This window comes from Callospermophilus lateralis, chromosome 5 (assembly GCF_048772815.1).
Source record: "Callospermophilus lateralis isolate mCalLat2 chromosome 5, mCalLat2.hap1, whole genome shotgun sequence".
Classification (NCBI taxonomy): Eukaryota; Metazoa; Chordata; class Mammalia; order Rodentia; family Sciuridae; genus Callospermophilus; species Callospermophilus lateralis.
In genome coordinates this window covers 77,183,579-77,211,005 of record NC_135309.1, presented here as the reverse complement: position 1 = coordinate 77,211,005, position 27,427 = coordinate 77,183,579, and the positions used below count along the sequence as shown (strand labels likewise).

General features: G+C 35.3%; 1 protein-coding gene across 1 annotated transcript in view; it reads right to left on the bottom strand.

The window, feature by feature from the left end:
- Positions 1-1,649: 1,649 nt before the first annotated feature.
- Tmem232 (transmembrane protein 232) overlaps positions 1,650-27,427 on the bottom strand; it is a 207,262-nt gene continuing 181,484 nt past the window's right edge. Inside the window, exons 12-13 of the mRNA XM_076857676.2 lie at positions 5,983-6,070; positions 1,650-1,925 (exon numbers count right to left, since the gene is read on the bottom strand). Of these exons, the coding sequence (XP_076713791.2) occupies positions 1,650-1,925; positions 5,983-6,070 (364 nt within the window). The remainder of the gene's footprint in view (positions 1,926-5,982; positions 6,071-27,427) is intronic.

Genomic DNA, 27,427 nt, shown 5'->3' with positions numbered 1-27,427 from the left:
GCAGAATGAAACTGATCAAACTACCGTATGTACATATATGAAAATGGCACAGTGAATTTCACTTTGATGTATAAATCTCTTCTACATTAATTTTTAAAAACTATAAGTAAATAGAATACCTGTAGTTTAAAAAAAAAAAAAAGGAACAAGGGAAGAAGGAGTGGGGGGCGGGAGGTCAAGTACTAGATTGAATTGGAGAGAATTATATTCCATGCTTGTATAATTATATGAAAATGAACTCTATTGGGTTATAACTATAATGCACTAATGAAAACTTAAATAATAAAAAATAATTCCTTGCAACAATTTGAAACTTTGTGTTAGGAATTAGATATGAGGTATCCCACAAAAGCTCCTGTGTGAGACAATGCAAGAATGTTCAGAGGTGAAATGATTAGCTTATGAGAGTTGTAACCTAATCAGTGGATATGCATTAACTGAGAGGTAACTGCAGGCAGGTAGGATGTGGCTGGAGGAGAGAGGTTGCTGGAAGTGTGCCATTGGAGCTGCTTTCTTCTGCCATGCCCTTCCACCATGATGTTCTGCCTCATCTTGGGACCCAAAGCTATGGAGCTGGCCAATCATGGACTAAACCTCTGAAACCATGAATTCCACATAAAGTTTTCCTTCTCTAAATTGTTCTTGTCAGACTTTTGGTCACAACAACGCAAAAGCTGACTAAAATATACACTGTACAAATTTCATTTTTAAAAATCCATTTAAAGGTTTCTTTCTGAAAGACTAGAAGATACTACAACACAGTTCATACATGTCAGCATGTAGTCAAGTGGCAAGACATTTCTCTAGATGGGATAGGCATTCTCCAGCTCCCATCATTAATATATGTTACCTTTCTGACCTGTGTGGTCATTCAACAGACCTGATAATGTATCTGTCTCTTGAGTATCTCCAAGCTGTGTGTGTGAAATTGAAAAATATATTATCTATGTTTTTCAGAAAAGGAATATAAGGCATCACAGGATCCCTTTTTTCATTGCTATTACTCATAGATTGAAAGCTTCAGATGAAGTGAAATACTCTTAAAAAAAATGACTACTAATGGGATGAATGTCTCCAATAGTTTATACTGCACTTGGCAGGATCATCTTAATTCATTGCCATAAACTCATCTGACAAAGTAAAACCACTGTCACTCATAGATTTCTGCTGGCATCCATTAAAGATCAAGTGCATCAAAGGTGACTGGCCCTTCCAGATTTGCCTACGTATAGTAATTTAGCAAATTCAAGTCTCTGACATAGTGTTTACTTATATGTCAACAATAAAATGCAAATGCAAATAGATGCCACAACTTCATTTATTTGAATAATAGTGACTATAGGAGTATAATCAAATGCTCACTCTATTTTCAAGAAAAAACTCTTATTCAGTGATTCATTAATTTGGAATTCATTTCCATCTTATAGTCCAATGAAACTCAACATTCTGGGAATAACTGATCAAGAATGCTATACAATCACAAGACAAGCATCAACTGAGAAAAGCAATAGTTATATAATTGGAAATTTTTAACTGGTGAAATCACTTCATTCAACTGACTAAAAGTTGACTACCAATGTAGGACTACAATATGACTATTACACAGCTTGCACTAGGATGACAGCTCCTTTCCACCCAATGACCTCAGATTAATTACAACAAATATTCCTAATATGAAGCTCTCTTGGTCTATTATTAATTTCTGGCAATGTGAACTCCATTTTTTTGTGAGACATTTCCTTTTCTAAAGAAATTGCTTCAGTCATCTGAGGAAGCTCATAAGGTTTGGTTTGCTTATGCAGTTTCTCTTCTCTTCTCTTCATAATTTCTTCAAAGTGTTTTTTCTCTTCTAAATCTTTTTCTTTCCGTTTTTTGGCCTCATTCTTCGCCTCTTCATTCCTTCGAAAATTCAGTTCTATCTGCCACTGTTAGAGAGAAAACTTCATTTACATGTAATTTCCATGAAAAAAACATCAATTTAACTTCTTAAAATGAAGATATTTATATACATATTTCTTAGTCTTCCCCCCCCCCCCGCACCCCCACAGACAATCCTCAGGAATCTTATACTCTTCTACTGTACTAGGAAAATATACAAACCATCTATTAGAACACATACGATTCCCACAAAAACAGAATTCTCTCTTAGTATTTTTAACATTTTTAACATTTGAAGGAAGAGATAAAAGGTTTTGGTTTTCTATATCCCAAAGGATTTTATTTTCTTCATCAGTATTGATATTTACATGACAGCGTGGGTCATAAAATGAAAAATAAAACTAAGCTAATGCAAAACAAACAAAAATATAGGAAAAAATATAAATGGAAGGCAAAAATTGTGATACTATTCCATATAAGATTGAAATGAAGTTAATGGTTGGCAGCAGACCACTTCTAGGGGATTCATCTTAACTGATCAGTTAATCCATGCCAATAATAGCATATCTGACATCAGGAGTCCTAGGACTGAGTAATCAGTGTTGGAAGTTATGATAATAAATCAATCAAACATCATCAAGAGAAATTTTTCCCTAATAAATTTTATCAGGGAATATATAAAAGGATGGTAAACCCCCTTTCAGACAAAAAAAAAAAAAAAGGTTTAGGGAAGAATGACTCAGCATAAAATGTTAGAAATTCCTAAGGACACTACCTACACCCTCAGCTCATGCACATGTACAAATGAGCTAAGGAGCCTCTCAGTTAATTTATAGGTTATTATGTGTATCAGTGCTTGAATCCTGACTACTATTTGACAACTGAGATGTACAGATAATAATAAGCAGAACCAAACTTCAGAGTCCATAGATATCATTCAGCCTTGCTGAAGGCCTACAATTCTGTAAAATGTCAAAATATTCACAGCAGAATGACATTAAGAGAGGAGGAATGGGAAAGGGGAGAAATGTGGAATGAATTTGACAAAATAACACTGTATGCTGTATAAACATACCACACTGAATATACCTTTCTATATATCTATAAAGCACTAAAACATTAAAAATGATTAGATAAATAAATAGAAGGAAGACAAGTAGAGGAAGAGGACTAGGGGGAGGGAAAGGAGGCACCAGGACTCAAATGGAGCAAATTAAATTGTATACATGTGTGATTACATCAAACTATTATACTTAACTATAAAGCATTCACTGCATCATTAAAAAAATCAAAGCATAATAATATCATCACATACACTTATTACATTATATATCCCAGTTAGGTTTTAATGACATAAGAAATACAAATTATCAGCACTTTCTTCGAGATTGCATCTACACAGTTATTACTCACATATTTGGTTTCTCAGAAACCATTTTTTTTTTGCAGGAAATATATAGAAAATTGAGGCAAAACATCCAGAACATTCAGGCACAGGCTTAAATTCATGTTTTGTTTTAGTCTACAAGTTCTATGATATTTAAGAGTGACATATAATTCCTTCAAATATAGTAAACTAAATAATAATCTGTTTAATAAGACTACCAATTTATGTTATATCATATAAGTAATAATTGGTCTAATATATTTTAATATAATATTTTCTATGGATAAAGATAACTAATGTACCTTATATATGGTATGCCATGTACCTATCTCATACTTTGCTGTTTACAATGTGAAAAATCAAGAGGATTAATTTTTAAGAACTGTCAGTAAAATCAAAATTTTAGGTTAACAAAACAGCATGTATAAATGAATAAATACATATGAAAGCTGCCAAGAAAGGCTACTGTATTACTATTGTCCAAGAGGCCACTCTTCCTCCTTATTTCCTTCCTTAAAACTTGTCATGGCTGGAATTCACAATACATCAAAATCCTTCATTTTATTAAGCCCAGAAAAAATAAAATTAATTTTTGTCTCAGCTGACCATGACAAGTAGATAAATCATTGCAGATAAATCATTGTATTGGGCTGGAGTTGTGGCTCAGTGGTAGAGTGCTCACCTAGCATGCACTCGATCCTCAGCACCACATAAATGTAAAAATAAAGATATTGTGTCCACCTAAAACTAAAAAACTAAATATTATAAAAAATCATTGTTTTGTTTTGATTTGAGCATGTCATTTTTATCATCCATTATGGTAACTAGGAGGATGCACATATACTTGAAGTTGATGGGAAATGGAAGCACCAGTTACACCTTTATTCATCCCATGAACTCGGTGATTTGATCATCATGCTATGGAACACCTGCTGTATACAAGGAACCTTAATATCCACTGATCTATTAGGTATTTCTTATTCCTTGCATTATTACAGTCACTCACAAAACTCAGTTGGCTTGTAGGTACAAATATATCTGTAGATTCAGGAATGTGTTTTTGTTTATTGTCAATATTACAGATCCCATCCTCTGGCCTCCAATCCTGGTAGAGACTATACACAAAGAACTTGAGGTGCCATGAAGAAAGGAAAAGGAAAGTGGATTTGGAGTTCAGAGATCTGATTTTGTGCATAAACTTCATCATTTACAAATATTAAAACTTTGGGCAAGTAACTGAACTGTGAACCACTAATTATTCTTATTGACAGATGTTTTACAAAGTTGTTGTGAGGATCAAACTAATAATGTAAGAGCATTTTTAAAAATGTGAAATACATCTGAAAGGAAATGATATGTGCATGAATACTTTAATAATATAATATTTAGAGGCACTTCCATAAGCTCTCCCATATCAAAACTAAAAACTATTAACTATTTTATTAGGCTACATATCAAACAACGTGGATCTCAGAAACTCTCAAGCATAATTTCAGACAGGATTCCTTTACCCTTCTTTAGCTACAATATAAGCTGGCCAATGGCAGCAATTACCTGAATAATGCATATACAACAAAAGAACAAAGATGACCGCTGTTAGAAGCTATTTCCCATCCTCTTTTCGGTCATTATCCTCTTTTTTAAAAAATCTTTTAAAATGTTGATGGGCCTTTATTTATATGTAGTGCTAAGAATTTAATCCAGTGCCTCACACATGCAAGGGAAGTGTTCTACCACTGAGCCACAACCCCAACCCCTTCTGTCTTATTAAGTAATCCTAAGGACCATTCAAATTTTTTGAGAAAGCATCAAATATATTATATGTTGATTAGCAAATACTTTATTATTCAATAGTAGAACCAAATAGTAGCTCTTTTTGTGACTCTAAGATATCAATCAGTCTTCAAACTTCAATATTTACATTTATTGCTACAGTGGCTTAAATATTAGCTATGTGGTATACAACTATTCAATGCAACCAATAAATTATATAATCCCTTATTTTTTCTTAAGAGATAACTAAATAGAATGTGAAAAATTAATCTGGTGATATAATCAGAATCTGATAAATATTGAACTACTGGTGATAAAATAATCATATTTTTTATGTTATTGAATTTTTATTGTGTTCAAAGAAAACACAAAAATAATGTCTCTTACTCCAGCTCTACTGCTAAAAATAATGTAGACATAAAATGACAGGAACTAGGTAAGCAATTATCAATTAAATATAGCACAATAAATTAAAGTGTCTTACGTGAATAGCCTTATATTGTCACTGCTTCTTTAACACACATTAAGAACAAAGTGATTAAAAGTCTTTCTAATTCATCAAGGGTAAAGAATGGTCACTGAAAATTGAGTCAAAATCTTTTTGTTCTGTTATTAGAATTAAACTGCAGAAGAAATCAGTGTTCAGTGTTCAATATTAGATTTTTGTCACAAGAAATCAGTACTAATTCAGGGAACAGGATTAGGCTAGTATTTCCCAAGTTTCCTTTACCCAGTGAAGGCACTGAGTATAGCATACCTCATGCATCTCACTATGTGGATAGCATAGTGAGATAAAACCCCTGCATCCACCATTTCATTCAATGACCAATCATGACTCTATTTTAAATGCCACGTACTAATATTTCCTTATCAGGACTACATTTTACAATTCAAAGTGCTTTTGAACACAGCTTTTGCTCCTGGTTTAAGAAAGTTAATCTTACGTGATAGTCAACGATTTTTGCCAAGTTCTTATCTGCCTTGGTGAAGAAATCTGGATATGGAAACATGGGAAGTTCTGAAGGATGTTCCCTTTAAAAGAGCACAAGAACAGAGCCAATGTTAGGGATAGGTATTCTTCCTGCCCAGAAATGAACAGAGTTCTAAATCATAATTCATGACTAAGCACTTGGATTCTATGTTGTTAACATAAATTGCTTACTCTGTATAGACTACTGTGTTTAGCTTTTAGTTTTTGTGAGCCATCTGAGGTTAGCAAAATGGGCACGCTTGAAGGTACAGCATGAAATACAGAATGAAAACTACACAATAATAAAAAGGCAATCCTTGCCTAGCAGGTATAAACAGTATAGCTGCAGCAAATGAGACGGTGGATATGAAGGGTTTGAGGAAATAGGCAGTAGACTGTGTTCAATGGGAATGAAAGTGTCCATTTCTACACATAGCCCCACAGCCCTGGAAGTTCTGATGAAAGCCTGTGACTAATAATTTGAGCTAAGATATGCTGAAACAATGATGTGATTTCAATAATTCTTTCACGTGCTTGTATTACTAAGGGTGGAACTGTGGTCATTTGGCAACAGCATGACAAAATGGTTGGAAGCACAAAGCTGGGCTCCAAACTAAGGGAGATTTAGTGTTGAGTTACCCACATGCTAGTGCATTATTAAAATTATTATGCAGGAAAGATGTGAGCCCAGAAAAAAGTAAACAATAAGATGATGGAGTAAACAAATAGAGGATGGCCTTGAGGGAGAGAAAGTGGAAGTAGAGAAAGTAGTAGAAAGAATTAGGGGAGGGCCTAAGGAGAGAGAGAGAGTTCCTGAGAAATTTCCATATCCAAAACAGTTTGAATTCTTAAATTCTTAGTCTGTAATATCTGACATTAACTTTTTCCAATTTATTGCTTATACCATTTCAGTGAGCTCTACATTCGTGACTCCCCTCCCTCGTGTTCCTTTGACAGCACCAGGTTCTATTGCTCTATAGTGCTCTAAATGCTCCTCAGATTCCTCTATTTATCTTTCATCTCTACTGTCACTTCCCTAGGCTGAATCATCATCTCCCACCTAGTCCAAGACCTCCTTTTCTAAAACCCCTGCATCCACCATTCCTTACCTACATTATTCTTGTCTCTACCTAATTTTTTTCTTCTAAAATACAAAATTTATCATGTCACACTGCTACATCGGACTGTTGGATATCTCCTCATTAAGTTCAGGATTAAGATTACATGTGTAATCTAAACCTAAGGCATGCTACTGTGCATTTGTTAAAGTAGTTAAGCATAGTTTCTCCAGACTTATTTCTCTCTCTCTTTCTTGCACCCCTAGCACACAGGCTTTCTTGCAGTTACTGCCATCTACCTTGTTCCTCCTCAGTATCACTTGTTTGCACATGCTGTGGACACTCTCCAATTTGTCTCCCCTCCTCTCCATCCATGATCCAGGGCTTGTTAATGAGGATTCATTCCTCAGCTCTCAGTTCAAGGCCACTACTGTAGTTCTCCATCCATCATGGACCTTTCTTTCATTATGTTTACCTGAGCTATAATTCTATGTTTGTCTTGTGCCCGGGTGAATTTTGTGTTCTCCTGACTAGAGTATGGGCCATGTGACCGTGGAAACTTTTACCAGTTTGCAGACCACTGTTTCTTCAGTATGCAACACAGTGCCACCAATCACTCACTGAATGTTGGCCTGTTTGCTTAATAGTAGAGGAAATGTAAAACCTATGATAAGCTTCAACCCTCAATTTTTCAAGCCATTACTAACAGTTCATTCCCACAACACTGTTGTGTCAGTTGAGTAGTACTGGGTATAGCAAGAGGACCAAGAGATGAGCTCAGAGTGGAGTTGGCTGCCGGAGTTCAAAGGAAAACAGCTGAAGTGACCGGTGATCATAGAAAATGGAGCCCCTTTCCCAGCCTAAAAAATATTCAGAAATGTTATGAGAAGAAGATTGAGCTTCTCACTATATGCCAAACAAGGTCTTTTACCATTGTATTAAAACTAAAGAAAAATGTGTATCTAGAAAGCTGGGGAATTGGAGGACATGGAGGAGCTAATGTTGGGGTTAACTATATTCATCTTAATGAAATATGGGCATTTCTAATGTTTAAACAATTATGCCAAATGTTGTAAAAAGATAAATAAGACATAAACTTAAAATCATTTAAAGGTTAAAAGTATTCAAGCAAGTTGCCGAAAATTCCTTTTTGAATAATGTACTCAATTTTTTTTTAAAAAAATGCAGTAACATAATGTTAAAAAGACCTTTAAAAAGTAAAATTAAATAAATATGAGTATGCATCTGTGATTTCTATTACCTCTGTTGAATTGTTTGTACCAGAAAAGAAAAAGAAATGCATGGATAATTATAATGCAGGAAAATATGAGACATAAGACAGGTAAACATTGAGTTGTATGAACAAACAAATACAAAGGGGTTAAGCACATCGGCTCTGCACTTGGACATATCTTGATGTGAATTTTGGTTCTTCCAATTAGTGATACATCATCCTTAATGTGGAATAATAACAGTCCCTACCTTATTATGATTTTACAAAGAGATAAGATATAAATCAAACACTATACAAGTTTTAGCTCTCATACTTTATCATCATCATTATCAACAGCACTCAGAGAAAGAAGCCATAACTTCAGTTGACACTATCGATTATGGGAAAAGGGACTAAGGACGACAATTCTGATGAGCTGTAAATAAGATAGAGAATTTTGATAAGTTAAATGGCAAGTCAAAGAAAGAGACTTCCAAAAAGACGGTGTTTATTTTCCCAAAGCTGCTTTAACAACTACAAACTGGGAGGCTTAAAACAACAGAAATTCATTTTCTTACAGTTCTGGAGGCCAAAACTCCTAAATCAAGGTGTTGGCAGGGTTAGAGGCTCCAGAGGCTCTGGAGGAGAATCCATTCCTTGCCTCTCCCTTAGCTTCTGATGGATGTTAGCAATTCTTGGCTTGTGGCTACATGTCCTCATCTCTGTCCCTGCATTTGATTCTTATTCTTTCTTCGGCTCTGTCCTCTCCTTTTCAGTTTCTTATAAAGATACCTCTTATAAGAACATAGGGATGCTGCCATTGATTTAAGGCTCACATGATCAAGATGGCCTTGCCATTCACTTCTGCTGTACTAGACTGAGTCCTCTGGGCTATAGGCCCCTAATTTCCCATTTCTTAAAGCATTTACTTAGAAAATTTCCAATTTTAAATTCTCCCTCAACCCTTGAAAATGTAAATCTCCTCCCAGAAATGTTTTTCTCAAGGACCTGGAGCCATTCTTTGAAATGTAATTATCAAAGAAGATAGTTCCCATTTCCCAGGTTATTTGACAATCAACAAACACATCTCAAAGACCTAATCACAATGAGTAGCCTACTCTTTAAGGTTCTCCTACATGTGCCCTACCAGCTCCCCACAGCACTCACAATTCTCTTGCCTTTGCTTTATAGGAGATGCATTCAATCTCTTTCCCCTACTGCAACAGCCATATGCAAAATCCTGTCTGCCTGTTTAGTTTATCTAGTGCAATTTTCTTGGACCTATATAATCTAGGATGATCTTGTCTTGAGACTCTTACATTTTTATTGATCTTTCTTCCAAATAAGATCATTTTCATAAGCATAGGGTATTAAGATTAGGGCGTATCCTTTGGAGAACACAATTCCAGCCCACTATGGATGACAAAGACTCATTTGGGGAAAAGTCGATGACTGGTGTGGCAGGAACCCAGAATACTTCTAAGGGAAGAGGGAGTGACTCATTTATTCACTCATTCATTTATTTAATACAACATTTATTGCAAGAAGGATGCTGGTATAAGAAAAAAGAGAACTTTAGCTATGGCTTTCCAGGAATTTGAAGGTCACAAGGAGGGAGGTATAAAAACAGACACCTACAGTACATTGGGAAACTTTTGGAGAACAGTAAAATAAGTTTCTTTGCAGTACAAAGGTGTGTAGGTGGCACAACTTAGCAAGAGAGGACTTCCTGAATGGATTATGCATGATTGTCCAAGTTGTAGCAATAGGATTATGATGAGATTGATAAAAAGACACATTTGGACATGTTCAGTTTCTTTAATATATCAAGGATGAGAAATGTACAGATATTTACCAAAAAAGTGGGGAAGATGACATAGTTCCTTATGTGGAGTTGTGGGTTTTCAAGTCTCCAAAACCCTCCTGAGGGCACACAGGTATGGAAGGAGCATCCAAAGTGAAGAAAACACTGTATCAATTAAACAAACCACAGAACTCCACCAGTTGAAAGACTTGCATTTGAATTAATACAAACCCAGGTATTACACAAATGGAATTTCTCAAAAAACACTGAGATTTTCTTTTGTCAATATAAAAAGCCACTTGCAGCAGACCCGTGATCCCACAGATAACAATCAATATCAGAGCTAAGAATTATTCCATTAAAAATTGTTTTAAACGGTGGATGATACACTGAAGCAGCTAGGAGTTAATGGCCAAAATCTCAGAGACAGAAACGAACCACAGAAAGCAAATAATACCTGCAAGATATGCTTCTCCCTAAGACATTTCCCCATTTATTGTATGGAGTACAAATGGAAAATCCAGGCAGAGGAATTTTTATTATAAGCAGAGAAGCCAGCAGAGTATTTGGCAATCTCACAGTGTTGGAGAGGCATTTGGAGCTGCTAAGGTAGCCCAGACTGAAGTGATCAAGCTCAAGAGGAGTGCCACACTCTTCACTAGGTTTCCCCTTGAGGGATTTGGTGGATTATTAACCCATGAAGTCTGAGAAGCCAAGCAAAGGGGTCACTGACAAGTAGAGTGAGATTTTTCAGAAAATTGATAGGAACACAAAATTTGGAGTATAAAATTGACGAGTCTTTAATAAACACTTGAGGCTCTCATTTGGGTATCTTGAAAATCTACACCCTGAAGTTACATTTGCTTGACATAGATTGAAATTAAAAGCCATAAAATTGTTGAGTCAGTTCATCCACTGGTTGGACTAAAATGCTCTGAAATCAAGTTACAAAGCAAGAAATGGCACATCCTTTCTGGAGGCATGGAGCGTCAATTAGATTTACAATTTCCATAAACAAGTTTCAAAATTCAATAAATCATGATTAGACACCCCAAATATTATATGGAAGACTCATATGTCATTAAAAGTAGGGATTTAAAATAACTATGATGCATATATTTAAATAAGCTATAAATGGACAAATTCAACAGAAAATTGGAAGCTATTTTACAAATTCATAGATGAATTCTGCAATTAGAAAAAAAGCAGAAGTGAAAAATTAAATTTAAAATTTAGTAACAGATATAATAGCAGGTTGGGAATAGAAAAAAGATAAGTGACTGAAAGGGGAAAATAGAAATGTCTAGGCTCAAACAAGCAGACATAGAATATAAAAAGTAGAAAAGATACATACATGAAAATATTCAAAGTAGCATTGTTGTAATAGCAGAAAACTGGAAACAGCCCAGACATTTACCAATAGTCAAAGGATAAATTGTTGTTGATTCATTAAATGGAAATTATTTAAAATTGTAAATACATTAAACATAATAAGTGAATGAATTTCAGCTAGATTCAGCCATGCAGCATAATTAAAGTCCATACACAATTTATGTAAGAAACTTGCAGTATAATTTTATTTATAAATATCCAAAACCATATAAAACCACACAATGCAAAATTAAGGATGCAGACATTTGTTTAAAAAAATAAGAAAAACAAAGGAATGATTTACAAAATTTAGATTAGTAGTTCTTTCTGCAATAAAGGAAAAAAACAAGCGATTAGGGGAGGATAATAAGAAAGTATCTAGTTTTAGTCATATTCACTTCATGGCTGGGTGGTGGGAATTTTGGTGCTAGTTTTATTTTATCATTAGTACTCTTGTTATTAAACTTGAAAAGGCACATTACATATTTCTTGTATATATTACACATTTATTTTATTTTTTTGGTTTTTTTATTATTAGTTGTTCAAAACATTACAAAGCTCTTGACATATCATATTTCATACATTTGATTCAAGCAGATTATGAACATTAAACAATTAAAAAATATAAGTAAAAAGCACATTTTTGCATAAATGAATCACATTCTGGAGCATCAGTCTGCCTTGTGGTCTCACTGCCCAGTTACCAAAAGCAAGAGTTACAAAGACACATTCATATGATAATTTGATAAAAATGGATCACAGGATCTTTAAGGGCAAAATATATGGCTTTTTGACAAAAGCCAAATAGGCTGACCCTATACTGGGCTTACTGCTGGCCTCTGAAGAGGATCAATATTAGTTTCCTAAGGAGTATCTCAGGTGCTATCACCCAAACTTCCCCAAGAATGTGATGAGCTTTTTGCTGGGAGGCTGGTGGCACTGGAGATTTCCCTAGATAAGGTGGCATCCCTGTTCAGCCAGGGCAGTGACAACAGAACCGAGCACCACACTCATCTAGTGATCGAGGTTTCTCCACGAGGGATTTTTGAGTCCATTTTACATAAACATGTATCATCCTCTTCTCCTTTTCTAGGCTCTTCTTTTTCTGCAGCACCAGGGGCCTCTTCTGTTTCTCCAGATCTGTTTAGTACTATGCCACTGTCCTCTGATTGCCTTTGTCCATCTTGACCAGGTTTGGGCTGTGCCTCCCCAGAGAGACAGTGATGGGCAAAGCCCACTAAGTCTTAAGACATCCCTTTCTCTGGTCCTTTGGATCCTAGTTAAGGGCTACTTGGGCAGTCCCACCACTTCCATGGTCCCAGTGCAGAGATCACTAAAAAAGAGCGAGACCTTTTTTCCTCCAATAAAGTAGATTTTTCTCTTCGCTTAACATTGTTCACTTAATATTACATCACCTTCTATCGTGAAGTAGTAGTTTCATTACATCAGTTTTTTAATTTCCTACAGTATTTGCTCATATTTTCCTAATGATTTAGGTTACTATGAAACAATAAAAACAGTCCTTTGGCTATCATATATTTCCTTTCCTTAAGCGGACTTTACATAAACCAAGATGAACTCAAGCTGACCAGCACTATGCCAGGCTTTGAAAACTTCTGAGCATGTCACCTGTCACCGCCACCACCCTCCCAAACACTGTTCAGGAAACTCAATTTGTCCTTAACAAAAATTGGATCTTAAGTAGCATTGCCTGTTAATTCTTCAGTAGCATTTCCCCAAATTTTGTTTTATTATTCTTAGGAACCATGACTCATTGTGAAAATAACTGTTTTCAAATCCTTAGCGACACACTTGATGATAACTTTAACACTCAGAACCCCACCTACTCAGATTTAATATTTCAAAAATCTTTAAAAGAAGAGTTTAAGCCAAGGATGGTGGTTCATGTCTGTAATCCCAAGTAACTCAGGAGATTGAGGCAGGAGAATCTCAAATTCAAGGTGAGCCTGAAGAATTTAGCAAGAGAGGAGATTAAAAAGTAGATGATTTTTTATGGGTATATTAAGGGAAGATTTTTATCTTAATAAAACAATTTTGTTTTGCATTTGGGAGACCTGATTGATACAAATAGTCAATCATTACCTGAGTGTACTTTCATCACTTTTTGTATTTTTTTAAACCTAATTATCTTGTTCAAATCATAGTTGGTCATAAAAGACAAGACTTTTTTTGTACCAGGGATTGAACCTAGGGGTGCTTGGCCACTGAGCCACATCCCCAGACATTTTTCTATATTTTATTTTGAGACAGGTTTCACTAAGTTGCTTAGGGCCTTGCTAAATTGCTGAGGCTGGCTTTGAATTTGCAAACCTCCTGCCTTAGCCTCCCTAACCACTGGGATTACAGGCATGTGCTGTGGCCTGGCTGAAGGACAAGATTCAAAGCACAAATGTTTACAAGACAGTTATATGGAATTAATAAAGCTAATACAAATCTCTTTGGCAACTTTTTAAAGGCTGGTTAATAAAAAAACGAGCTTATTTTAAACTATTATTTTTATGATTACTTGTCCCCACATTAACAATATCTTATAACTAGTTATTTGATCTTTTTTATACATATATTTCCTATTTTTAAAAATTTTCAGAGATACAGTTCACTCAGTGAGAGTCACTACATTGTCTTTCTCTCACCCCTCCCCTCCAACTTCTATAGTTGGGCAGTGATCTCATTTCTGCCTAGCATGAGAAACTGTCAGTCAAAGGAAGACTCTGGGGTCCTTGGGCTTCTGACATTCCCAGTGATGATGTCCCAGGGGCTCTGTCTCAGACATAGGCTTCCACAGTTTTAGTCTCAATTTTCTTTGCCAGCCAGACTATTGATCCAGTGGTTTCCATATATAGTTTCTGTTAGAAAGTTTCAGGTATCACTTTCATATTGATTACAGCCTACAGAAGCAATTGAGCTACACATAGTCATGGATTTTCAAATTTTATTTTATTTTATTTTATTTTAGAGAGAGAGAGAGAGAGAGAGAGAGAGAGAGAATTTTTTAATATTTATTTTTTAGTTATTGGCGGACACAACATCTTTGTTTGTACGAGGTGCTGAGAATCGAACCCGGGCCTCACGCATGCCAGGCAAGCGCGCTACCACTTGAGCCACATCCCCAGCCCGGATTTTCAAATTTTAATTTGTGTTCGGAGTCAAAATATCCAATGAACCAGTTCCATTGAAACAAGCCTTTCTGTATTCCCAGACATAAAATGTTATAGTCCTGGGCCATGCATAGTCTGCTGCTACCTAACATTACAGATTTACCTTCTACTGCAATTTATCTACAATCTCCTAATTTAATTTATCCATTAGAGTCTGGGGTCTTTTCATTAATTCCTTTGTAGATACTAATCTGTGTGATTATGGCAACAGGATTGTGATGTGATTGTGATGTGATTGGTGTCCAAAACATGTCAGAAGACATAGTAAAGGGATGTTAAGCAGATTTGACACAGAGGAAAAGGGTTAATATGTCTCCCGCAGAGGTGTGGCTCCAGGACCACCTCAAACTAGCCGGGAGGGATGCGCAGGAGTAAGTGTAGGATTACTGAGAAATGACTTAAGTGAGTAGTAGTATCAAGTGTCCTTCGTGGGACAAAATTGAGTGGAGAACAGGGGATTATTTTCATTTAGAATACATTGGATTTTAGAGTCTACTTACACCTATTGGAACTGGTGGCTTTCTGGGCTTGCTGTGTTTCTGTCATCCTGAGAATACTCCCCACCTCTGCTCCAGGGACCACTGCTTTCTATACCCAATAAGCTCCTGTTTCTTGATTTATTTTCTCATTCTGGGGAACACATTCTTAAGATACTTCCTCAGACATAGTGAATAAAAACTAAATGATAAGAAGCCTCATATATTTGAGGATATCTTTATTCCACTCTAACATTTGATAGATTAGGATATGAATGTATTCAGGAATCATTTGTTAAATGAACTTTGTCCAAATTGAAGAACAGATCAGATTTAGATAACTTTTATATGAAAAGTTGTTACCTATATTCCAAACATTATGAACCAAACAAATATTGTTTCCCTCAGTGTCTGAGGCAATTGCTCCAATGTATTCTTGCTTCTGGTGCTAATTTTGAGTAGTCCAATACCATCCAGATTCTCAGGCAGTTATAGCAGTCCGCTTGTTCTCTCTGGAACTATATTGTTTAAGATATTAATTGCTAATTTTCTCAATAGACAGATGCAGAAATCTCAATTAGCAAACCAAATGTGTACTTCTTTTTTTTTTTTTTTAAGAGAGAGTGAGAGAGAGAGAGAGCGGGAGAGAGAGAGAATTTTTTTCATATTTATTTTTTTGTTATTGGCAGACACAACATCTTTGTATGTGGTGTTGAGGATCGAACCCGGGCCGCACACATGCTAGGTGAGCGCGCTACTGCTTGAGCCACAACCCCAGCCCCCAAATGTGTACATCTTGCTCACAAAAGTCTGGTGCAGTTTAATAGGAGCTCTCTTCCACCCAATGTCCATGAACCCGGTCCCTTCTCATCTTGTAATCCCACCACGCCAGTAAGAGGCATTCCGGTTCACTTTTACCAAGGAAGAAAGGTGTGGAGGAGATACACTAATTCTTAACTGTTCTGCTACAGAAATATCATGCCACTTCTGCTCATGGTACTTACCAAAAAGTGCATAATTCTAACGCCAGGTTTCTAAACATTGGCCATCTTGGTATTTGGGTAAGATGTTGATTTGTCATGGGAGCTATTCTGTGCATTGTAAGATATTTAGCAATATTTCTGGCCTCTTTCCCTTACATGTCAGTAACATGCTTCACTGTAACAACCAAAATTGTCTATAAATATTGTCCAGGTCTTCTGGTAGGCAAAATTACCCTATTTGACACAACTCTGACCTAATGACAAGGAAGTATTCTGAATAAATGTATGAATCATATGAAATATGTTATGATTGCTGGTGGTCTCTGCAACAGGCAGTTTTAAGTTTCTCCTTTCCTTAGCTTTGCCATTTTCAAAATAGAAGGTGTAGCAAAAATTTCCACAATGGCTCCCTGTAATTGTCGCCTCCTAATATTCATGCCCTCATGTAATTTCATCTCCCGGAGTATGGGCTGGGCAAAGAACTTGTATCTAACCCATAGATCAAGGGGATGATGAAATGTCATTTCCACCATTAACTGTGACTTCTGTCTTGTTAGCAAACACTTTTTTTTTCTTCCTTAGCATTTATGCTTTGGTAAATCAAGTTGCCATACATAAAAGGCCCACAGCAAGGGAATGAGGATGGTTTATGGCTGAAAGCCAATAAATCTCTGATGTTCTCTGTTAAACAATTCACAAGGAAATAAATCCTGCCAATCATTTATGAGTGATCTTGAAAGCTGGGTCCTTCCAGATTTTCCTTTGGAGGAGATGCTAACCCTAACCAACATGTTAACTGTTAATACATATGAGACCCATAGTCAGTGAACCCAGCCAAGCCATGAAACTGTGAGATGATAAATGCATGTCGTTTGTATGTGTCACGTCTTGTGGTCATTTCTAACATGGCAATAGGTAATAAATACAATGCACCTTAGAGTAAATTCATTTTCGAGCACTATTTGTGTCCCTTAAATGTGTATTTGTCTATAGTTCTTCAAATTAAAAAAAAAATTGATAAATAACTCTTTTATCTTTTGTTGTTTTTTGAAATTCCCTTAATTTTTGTAGACTTCTGGAAATGTGCCTCTTGCTTTACTTACTTTCTTGTTCTCATTTCCTTTTTCTTTGTCTTCAATTTTATCTTCTAAACCTTCTGTTGAATTTTTAACTTCTAATATTATGCTTTTAAATTTGTAATAACTCTTTCTTTTTATCCTTATACTATTCATTTTTTAAACCCTTCATTTTTCAAGGATGAAAAAGGTTCCATTTATTTCTCAGAGGATAATAATTATAGATATTTTTAGACATTTTTTTCTGTTCCTCTGCTCTGTTTCAGTTTTCTCTGAGTGCTTTTTGTATTTTCTTTATTTGGGCCCTTGTCTATTATATTGGAGTCATTTTGTTCAAATACTTGGTGAGTCTTATTGCTCCATTAATATTTTAACAGCTTCACTAAGCATAATTAACATACATAAAATTGTACATCTTTAAAATACATAAGTTGATAGTTTTTACATATACATATTCATGGAATTATCATCATATTCAAGCAAAACTTAGCACCCCCAGCCAATTTCTTCATGTCCCATTTACTACTTGTTTGTGTTTAAGAATAAAATGCTCAAAACACAATTGAAAGCTCTGGCTGGGTTGCTGGGGCATGTTGAAAAATGGCTCTCATTATGGAGTGATTGGGTAGTGATTATATTAGTTACATATTGCTGCATAACAAATTGCTTCATAATTGGCAGCTTAAAGCAACAAACATTTATCTTCTCATGTTTTTTCTGGGTCAGGAATTTGGGCATGGCTTCTTGTTAGGGTCTCTCACAGAGTAGAAGTTGAAGTGTTTTCAGGGACCTCATACTGTGGAGCATCTACTTACAAGTTTATTCACATGGCTACTAGAAGAAAACCTCCTGTCCTTGCTGGTTATTGGTCAGAGACATCAGTTTCTTTCCACTTGAGCCTTTTCTTAGGGCAGCTCAGTATACTACAATGGTTTCCTTCAGGGTGACTGAATAAAATGTTAAGAGAGGGTCCTCAAGACAGAAGCCACAGATACTTAGTAAGCTAACCTTGGAAGAGGTTTCTCATCATTTCTGCCATATTCTATTCATTAGAAACAAAGCATTAAAGTCACATCGCACTTGATTACACAGGTCCTGAACAAAAAAAAGTCAAGGATCATTGGAGGCCTACCACAATAGGGAAGCCATTTCTTGGGCAACCCCAAACACCACCATCTATAGGCCTTTTCTGTTGTGCTGGACACAGAGCAGATAGACAATCTCCTGCCTGGGGTATGTCACTGTGGATCATATGGTGAAGAGGGAAGGGGTGAAAGTGGAATGAAAGTAGAGGCTTTGTTCCCTATGAATTCTTTACCTTTATTCATCATAACATCCTTGTAGTCTTTGAAAGCTTTCGAAGCAGTAAAATAATATGCTTATGATTCTGTTTCAAAATGATTGCTCTGATAGTTGTACAGATTGAACAAGAAATACTGAGACATGTGGGACCACTTTGGGAACAACCAAAATAGACAGTCGTAGTGAGTATGAAAGATTGGAAGAGTAGTCTTACCAGAGGAACAACTGATTGCCATAGCAACCAGATAGATCTGGGGAAGAGGAAATCGGGAGATGTAAGAGACCCTGACTTTTTCTTCTTTTTCGGACAACGAGAGATTTCAATGTTGCTAGGTTAGAGCACTTAATAATATAAACTTTCCACTTCAGGCTAAACTACCAAGAATGTATGGATGTGAGTATCCTCTAGTATTTTATTTCAGATGTCCTCAACTATGAAATTTTTGACACACTGACATTTTCTACAATTGTGAGGTACATTAAAATTATTTACTGTTAACAGTAACTGGAACCAAATTCTGAAAATTATCCTTTTTTAAAAAATAGATTATTCTGGGCTTATCCCTATACTAACACTCTCACTCCCATTTACTATAATAAAGTGCTTGAATGGAATTTGATCAATAGAACTGCAACCATCATGTGGAAAAATGGGGCATAACTCGGAATCTATAATTTCTATGTGGCGATCTTAAGTAATCTAAGGGTCATAGGAACTAGAGTTCAAAGTGGTTTTAAGAACCCACTAGTACTCTTTAAACAGGAATGGGGGTAATGCTTTTCAGATTTCAGAATCCAAAAGCAGGCATCCCTTCCTCTATGTTTTTGCTCCAAGGCAACACAAGTATGAGCACCATAGCCAATAACTGGCAGCACCAAAAGGGCTTCCTTTTCCTTCCTTCTGTCAACTCTCCTATATTTTTAGTTAGTCTTTGCAGGTTATAAAAAAAAAAAAAAAAATTTAAAGGAAATAGAAAAAATTGATGGGTAGAGATTATATTTCATTCTAGAAAGGGTGCTTACCTCAAGTAAGATTCTATTGAGGGGAAAAGAAAAAATTGGGGAAGATTGGAAGGGCCCTGTTTTCTCAACAGAGGACGAATAATAGCACTTTTCAGAGATCTGAGATCCAGGCAAAATGGATTGGAAAAAAAAAAAAAAAGTTACATCCCAACACAGCTATCTTAGATGAAAGCCTAATAGAGACCAGAACTAAGCTGGGCACTTTGGTTAGCACTATGCCACCTGCTGCAGATCTAAGTAGGAGGTTCAAGTAGCAAGCAAATGTTTACAGAGGGCTGCAAGCACACTGATAAATCATACCTGTAGGCAAATGTCAGTCCTTCACAGAGCTTATTTTAATACCTGGGAAGCAGAAGAAAACCTTCAAATGATCTCTAAATCACTCAGGGCAAGAAGATTGATACATCACCTCACATGTCCAGGGGAAAACAAACTTTCAAAAGTTATTTGCTGCAGGATTAGAAAGAAGGCATAGAAAACTAGTAAATGGTACACCCAATAGGATATAAAATACAATCTATAAGAGAAGAAAGTCATGAAAATAGAAAATTCAGGGGAAAAAAAAGATGTGAAATGAGGAAAAGGACATGAAAACAAAAAGCACCATTGTGACAGATTAATACCTAGTGAAAGCAAGTTTAAAATAAAAACAGAAAAAAACTATGAAAAATAAATCTGCTGGGTGAATTACCAATCTGAGAAGCTTTCCAAAGTTCAGAGAATGATATGAATGAAAAATAAAGAGAGAAGAGTTAACTGAAATGAAATAAGGAGATGCTACTCAGCCTAAATATTATTAATTACAAAAACCTAAAATATAGAATAGAGGTGATATTAAAAGATATGACCTCAGAAAACTTATTGAATTGAAAAACGACCCATTATGTGTCTTGAAATGACTTAATATACCAGTTCAAGAAAGAAAAGAATACTCAAAAAACTTTAAAGACAAAAGCAAAATTCTCTAATTAGTGAGACAGAAAAACAATTAAATGGAAGTAATTATGTAAACATAAGTAAAATCAGCATTGGATCTCTCCTTTTTAATATATAATGGTAAAAAATTATCTTAAAATTTTTCAAATACTTAGAATAAATGACTTTTCTATGCTTCCTATAAAGTACTCACATTAAGAGATTAAGGATAGAGGTAATTCAAAGATTATTAGTACTTTTAAGTAAAGAAGTAGGAAGAGGAGAGATGTAATAGTAGTAGTTGTAGTAGTAGCAGTAGTACAGGTAGTCATAGTAATAACATTGAGAGAAAGCCAGGTACTCTAAGCTCTTCAAGGACAGTGATCTGTGGTTCTAGAAACTAACATCTAGCCAATACTTTTAAAAAGTCTAGAAGTGAATACTGAACTACATCTAAATAGTTGTTTTAATTTGCTACAAAATTGAATAAAACTAGAGTGCTTCTTAAAGATAAAATAATAATAAGAGTTGTTTTCTGAAAATGTGAACATATTTATAAGAGCAAATGAGGATATAAATCTTCTAAATTATTAGAGTCTAAATTAAAAATGAAAAAATATTTTAAGTAGGAAAAATACACAGCAAAAGCAAGGAATCATATAAAACATAACATAGTAAACATAAAAGACAAGACACATATGTTTTTGATAAAATTATGTTGTTAATTCCATAAAAGGTAACAAACCAAAGTAAATGTAGCTTTATATTAGACTATTGAAATAAAATGAAATAAAACTTAAAAAAGAAAGAATAAAATGATTTGTTAAGAAATTCTAAACATTAAAATATCAGAAGTTGCAATGCTATTTTCAGAAAAAAGAAAACTTTAAGGAAAGATCATTGAACAGTTCAAAGAGGGTAGTTTCATATTGACCAATGGTACATTTCATAAATGATATATTCTCCATTGAATATTTCCATATGCATTTTAAATGGCTGAAAGTAAATATGTCAGATTTAACAATTATTTCAAGAAGATGTGATCACAGACAATTTGTATGTTCATGATTCAGAGAATCTCTATGGGCATGATTACATAACAGTATGAAAGTGAATGAAATCATGAGAAGCCATCTATAGAATAAGAGAAACAAAAAATTTAACCCCCTAACTGTGAACTGAGATGCTTATTTCTTAGTTCTTAACATTTCTGTATCATTTAATATGTTTAATAACTTTTTAAAAGAAAAGTTCTTCTTTGTTTTCTGAGATTGTTTTCTATCTAATTTGTTCTTCCCTGCAATTATATTATGCAATTATATGAATTTAATTACTATCTTTCTCAAGGAAGTTTTTAGTTCCTGTTTATATCTACCTTTATAACTACTTGATTGATACCAAAATGTTAGTGTATCTAACATTGAACTACTTTAGTTGCATTAATTAATAAATCTGTAAAAAGCACCTGTCATATGCTCAGTTTTGTATCAGATTCTGGGACTACATAGCATATTCTTGCCTTCAGAACCTTCTTCTAACATTGCCTTCAGAACTGCGTCTTCTAATATTTGTTTCTTTTTGTTGTTCCCTGTTTTGGAAAAATCATGGTCAACTTCTGAATTACCTAGGCTCAACATCTCTGGCATTTATTCATTTAAAGTTTGCTCTGTCTTTTGATTTTCACATCCAACCGAATACCTTCCCGAAGCTGCATTTTCAGTTCCTTTATTTTTTGCCTTCTCTTCTTCATCTCTGTTATCTACTCTCAAGTTTCATCTATCTCACCTTTACTTTGAAACTGCCTTCTAAAATTATCTTATTATTTCCAAACCTCTTCACCTTTTTTTTTTTTTTTTTTTTTTTTTTTTAGCACCTTGCTAAACTGTTGAGGTTGGCTTTGAATTTGCAATCCTCCTGCCTCTGCCTCCCGAGCTTCTGGGATTGCAGGAGTGCACCACCGTGCCCAGCCATTTAAACTCTTTAAAGAGCATATGACTTTGACATTTCTGTTTGCTTGGCTTTTCCCCCACTGTGCTTATTTTTTTTATTAGTTGTTCAAAACATTACATGGTTCTTGACAAATCACATTTCATACATTTGATTCAAGTGGGTTATGAACTCCCATTTTTACCCCGTATACAGATTGCAGAATCACATCGGTTACACATCCACATTTTTACATACTGCCATACTAGTGTCTGTTGTATTCGGCTGCCTTTCCTATCCTCTACTATCCCCCCTCCCCTTCCCTCCCCTCCCATCTTCTCTCTCTACCTCATCTACAGTAATTCATTTCTCTCTTGTTTTTTTTTTCCCTTTCCCCTCACCTCCTCTTATATGTAATTTTGTATAACAATGAGGGTCTCCTCCCATTTCCATGCAATTTCCCTTCTCTCTTCCTTTCCCTCCCACCTCTCATCCCTGTTTAATGGTAATCTTCTTCTCATGCTCTTCCTCCCTGCTCTGGTCTTAGTTGCTCTCCTTATATCAAAGAAGACATTTGGCATTTGTTTTTTAGGAATTGGCTAGCTTCACTTAGCATAATCTGCTCTAATACCATCCATTTCCCTGCAAATGCCATGATTTTGTCATTTTTTTTTAGTGCTGAGTAATACTCCATTGTGTATAAATGCCACATTTTTTTAATCCATTCATCTATTGAAGGGCATCTAGGTTGGTTCCACAGTCTTGCTATTGTGAATTGTGCTGCTATGAACATCAATGTAGCAGTATCCCTATAGTACGCTCTTTTAAGGTCTTTGTGGAATAGTCCAAGAAGGGGAATAGCTGGGTCAAATGGTGGTTCAATTCCCAGCTTTCCAAGGAATCTCCATACTACTTTCCAAATTGGCCGCACCAACTTGCAGTCCCACTAGCAATGTACAAGAGTACCCTTTTCCCCACATCCTCACCAGCACTTGTTGTTGTTTGACTTCATAATGGCTGCCAATCTTACTGGAGTGAGATGGTATCTTAGGGTGGTTTTAATTTGCATTTCTCTGACTGCTAGAGATGGTGAGCATTTTTTCATGTACTTGTTGATTGATTGTATGTCCTCCTCTGAGAAGTGTCTGTTCAGGTCTTTGTCCCATTTGTTGATTGGGTTATTTGTTATCTTATTGTTTAATTTTTTGAGTTCTTTGTATACTCTGGATATTAGGGCTCTATCTGAAGTGTGAGGAGTAAAAATTTGTTTCCAGGATGTAGTCTCCCTATTTACCTCTCTTATTGTTTCTCTTGCTGAGAAAAACTTTTTAGTTTGAGTAAGTCCCATTTGTTGATTCTTGTTTTTAACTCTTGTGCTATAGGTGTCCTATTAAGGAATTTGGAGCTCAACCCCAAAAGATGTAGATTAGAGCCAACTTTTTCTTCTATCAGACGCAGAATCTATTGACAGTTCTATCATGCTGTAATAGAACCTTTGGATTCACCCTCACTCTTCTAGACTTAGCAAAAATTCAGGCAAACCATGAAAAGTAGGCAAAAATATTTTTATCAACTATATAACATGAGGACCAACCTACTCGACAGGTTTTCAACCAATTAGAACAAATGTTAGATGCAAATAAATAAAAGCAACTGTAAGGGCTTCCCAGAATTCCTTGGATGTACCCACACCCACCTGGTAGTCAGAGGTGTTCTTGGAGCAGAGACTGCAACATGTTCACCAGAACCCTGAAAATGTGTCTTAGACACACTGCTGGACCCCATTTCCAGTTTTCCTAGGTCCTGTCAGTGCAATAAGTATGAACCTTTTGAGCTAGTTAGTTATGGCTAACTAACTCTCTTAGTTATCCTCACTCACAGAAATGACCTGAAGGAATTCTGAAAGAGTGGAGCTACAGAATCAAAGAACCTAGTCTCCTGCATGACCATATCGTATGCCATCTGAGAAAGAATCCTGCACTTGGCTGTCATGGGTCTAAAAATGCATGCTTATTGTGGTAAGCCACTACTGATTTAGGATTTCTTTATTTAGAATTTGCTCTTCTTTGTTATCCTTCTTTCTGTTTCCTCAGCATCCAGTATCAGCTTTACTAGAGAAGCATTCAGCATATAATCCATGTGTATTTTGTTTGTGCCTTTCTCTCTTTCTTTAAACTCACACTTCTTGACAGAAAGAGAATTCTCTTTTATTTCCAGAACTTAGTTTATATGCCTGAGGCTACTGCCTGAAAATATTCCTTTTAGATATGCCTTTTGCTTTTTACAAATGAATGCTATTTTGTAATATATTTCAATAGCTCTACAACTTAGATGGCCCCCTCATTGCCTAAAAAGGAAAGGTCAGAGTCTCGTTTTGGTTTGCAGGGGCCACCATGTTCCAGACTGAACCTTCATATTTTACTTCATCTTTCGCTTCTTCCTCATCTAGTGCCTTAAGTTTTTCTAGTCATTGTTTTCAGTAGTATCCCATAATAATTTGCTTTAGTGGTGTTGTTTATATTCCTCCTGTCACATAAAATGACTTTTTTCTTTTTCTCCATGTTTACATGAAGAATCAAGTACCTTACTATCAATTAAACATTTCCTAATTTTTTTCTAGCAGGAAGTTTTCTTTCCTTTCAAGGAATTGTTATGGTCCTTTACCTTCCTTAGAGCACTTATTGTTTATAATTACTACTTATAACAGGTATTTATGAGCAGCACTTATGCATATTTGGTATTTTAAAAGATCACTTAACCTAGTATGCTTCCAAGTATGTCATCTTTTTGCAATCCTAACAAGAAATATATTTCTATCTCCTTAATGTTCATTCAATGGTTTACTTAGAGGAAAACTTGTATCCAAACAAGTGTTAAAACACTGGTAGGCCCTCCAATTACTACTGTTGTTGACTCTGGCTAAATAACTCATCATGTTCTAGCAAGGAAAACCATCACAGGCCCTTATTCAGTTGAGATTGCTTTCTTACATTGCACTTCTAAAATAAAGCTGGCTACAGACTTTAAGAAATAACCTGATACAATCTTTACAATTTTAGTAGAATAACAATTGCTCCTTTTTTCACAAAAATGTTATATATACTTAAAAGAAGTCCAATAAAATGTTACATAAATTAATTCCATATCAGTCATTTCGGTAATAAATAAAATATTAATTCATTTTTTATGTGGGAAAATGTATTTTGTATCACAAACAACTGATGTAAGTTTGACTCACTGTTTAGTTAATATCTTCCAGCGCCTTAGTTTCACCTCAATAACCCTCTCAATTTTGAACAGAATAACACAGTATACTTTTATTTGAAGAATCCATCCAGATTGCTTAAATTTCCCTGGGATTGATTTTGCAGCATCTGAAGTACAGGTAGTATTTTGTTCTGTGTGCACGCAAACAAACCCCGAATTGATTTAAAATGAGCTAGGTCAGTGTAGATCAATTTAGGCCAGGGTGACCCATGAGGAGATGCAAATTAGGATTCTCCAACTGAGACCAAAAATAGATTTCTTCAAATCCTCTCTGAGCAGGAGAGAATTCTTAAAAAGGAAGGATATAAAAATTCCAATATTCCTACAGCAATATGAGTAAGAGGAAATGGAAGAAAGAGAAGGGAATAAAAGCTATTTAAACAAAAGAATTCCCTTGTATATAATTTACTCTTTTTGTTCTCTATGTTAATCAGTTTAGGAGTAAAGACACCACAGGAAGAACAAATAAAAGGGTAAACTGCTAATGACTTTAAGCCAAATGTGTTTGTCATTCATGATTTTTCTTGCATAAATTGTAAAGGGCAGTCTTCTATTCTAGGTAGAAGCACTGTGTCTGCAAGCACATATACAGTCCTTTCCCTGTGTGTGATGTTTCACAGGAAGCTTCCAAATGAAGTGTCTAGAAAAACAAAAGGTAATCTCTAAAGCAACTGCATCAAAAACTAGCTCTATTTGAGCCAGGTTATTATAACATAATAATTACTTCACCGATACCATGAAGATCACTGCTGTGCCTTATTGATAATTTATCTTAGAGGAAGAAAATGATGTTACAACTTCTTTTGGCCTATTTTCACACAGCACAATGAGTTGTTTCCTATAATCTGTTATCACAGAGTTGTAGATTTCCTATTCTGAGAGCCTTGGATACAAGATATCTGACTTTAAATCTCTACCGTTCACCTTTAAAACTCAATAATAAGGTGCTTGTTCAGAAAATATGCAGACATATTTTCAGTTTGGGTGGAGCTCAAGAGCCACGCAGTACAAGAATTTTAGCATCTGACACTAGCTAGCTGAGTACAACCGCATGGTAGAGCTTTAATTTCTTCATTTGAGCCTCTCATCTGAGCCATTATTTCCTTTGACTGAGCCTTGTTGCTCAATTCGTTTACTATTTCAATTTTTAACAATCCAGTTCTAATTCCAGAGTTGGGTACAGTGGTGCACCTTTGTCATTTTGGCTACTCTGAATGCTTTGGCAGGAGAATTGCAAGTTCAAGGCCAGAATTGCAAGTTCTGGGCAGTTCAGTAAGACAGTCTCAAAATGAAAAATAATAATGATAATAATAATAACAATAACAATCAAAAAAGGTCTGTGGATGTATCTCAGTAGTAAAGTGCCTCTGGGTTTAATCCCCTCAGTATTCGGGGGCCAGGGACAGAGAAAGTGAAGAAATAAAGGCCAATGGTCAATGTTATAAAGCACATCACCTTAAGTAGTGTGACATAGATAAGGAATATCACCAGGACTAAAAATAAATTTCAAAATATGAAAAGATCAGTTTACTAAGAATAAAAATGAATCTGAAATGTGTGTGAATCTAAAAACTGTGTTGGGAATATAAAAAGCAAAACTAATGGAACTGAAAACAGACATAGACAAATCCATAATTATATTTGGGTACTTCAACAATTCTCTCTCAGTAATTAATATAACAAGCAGAAAGGAAATCAATAAGGATACAGAAGCCTGAAATAACACTGTTAAATAACTTTATGTGATTAACATTTATAGAACTTTCTGACTAACAACAGTAACGGAACATAAAATATTTTTAAGTACACATGAACTATTTATTTAG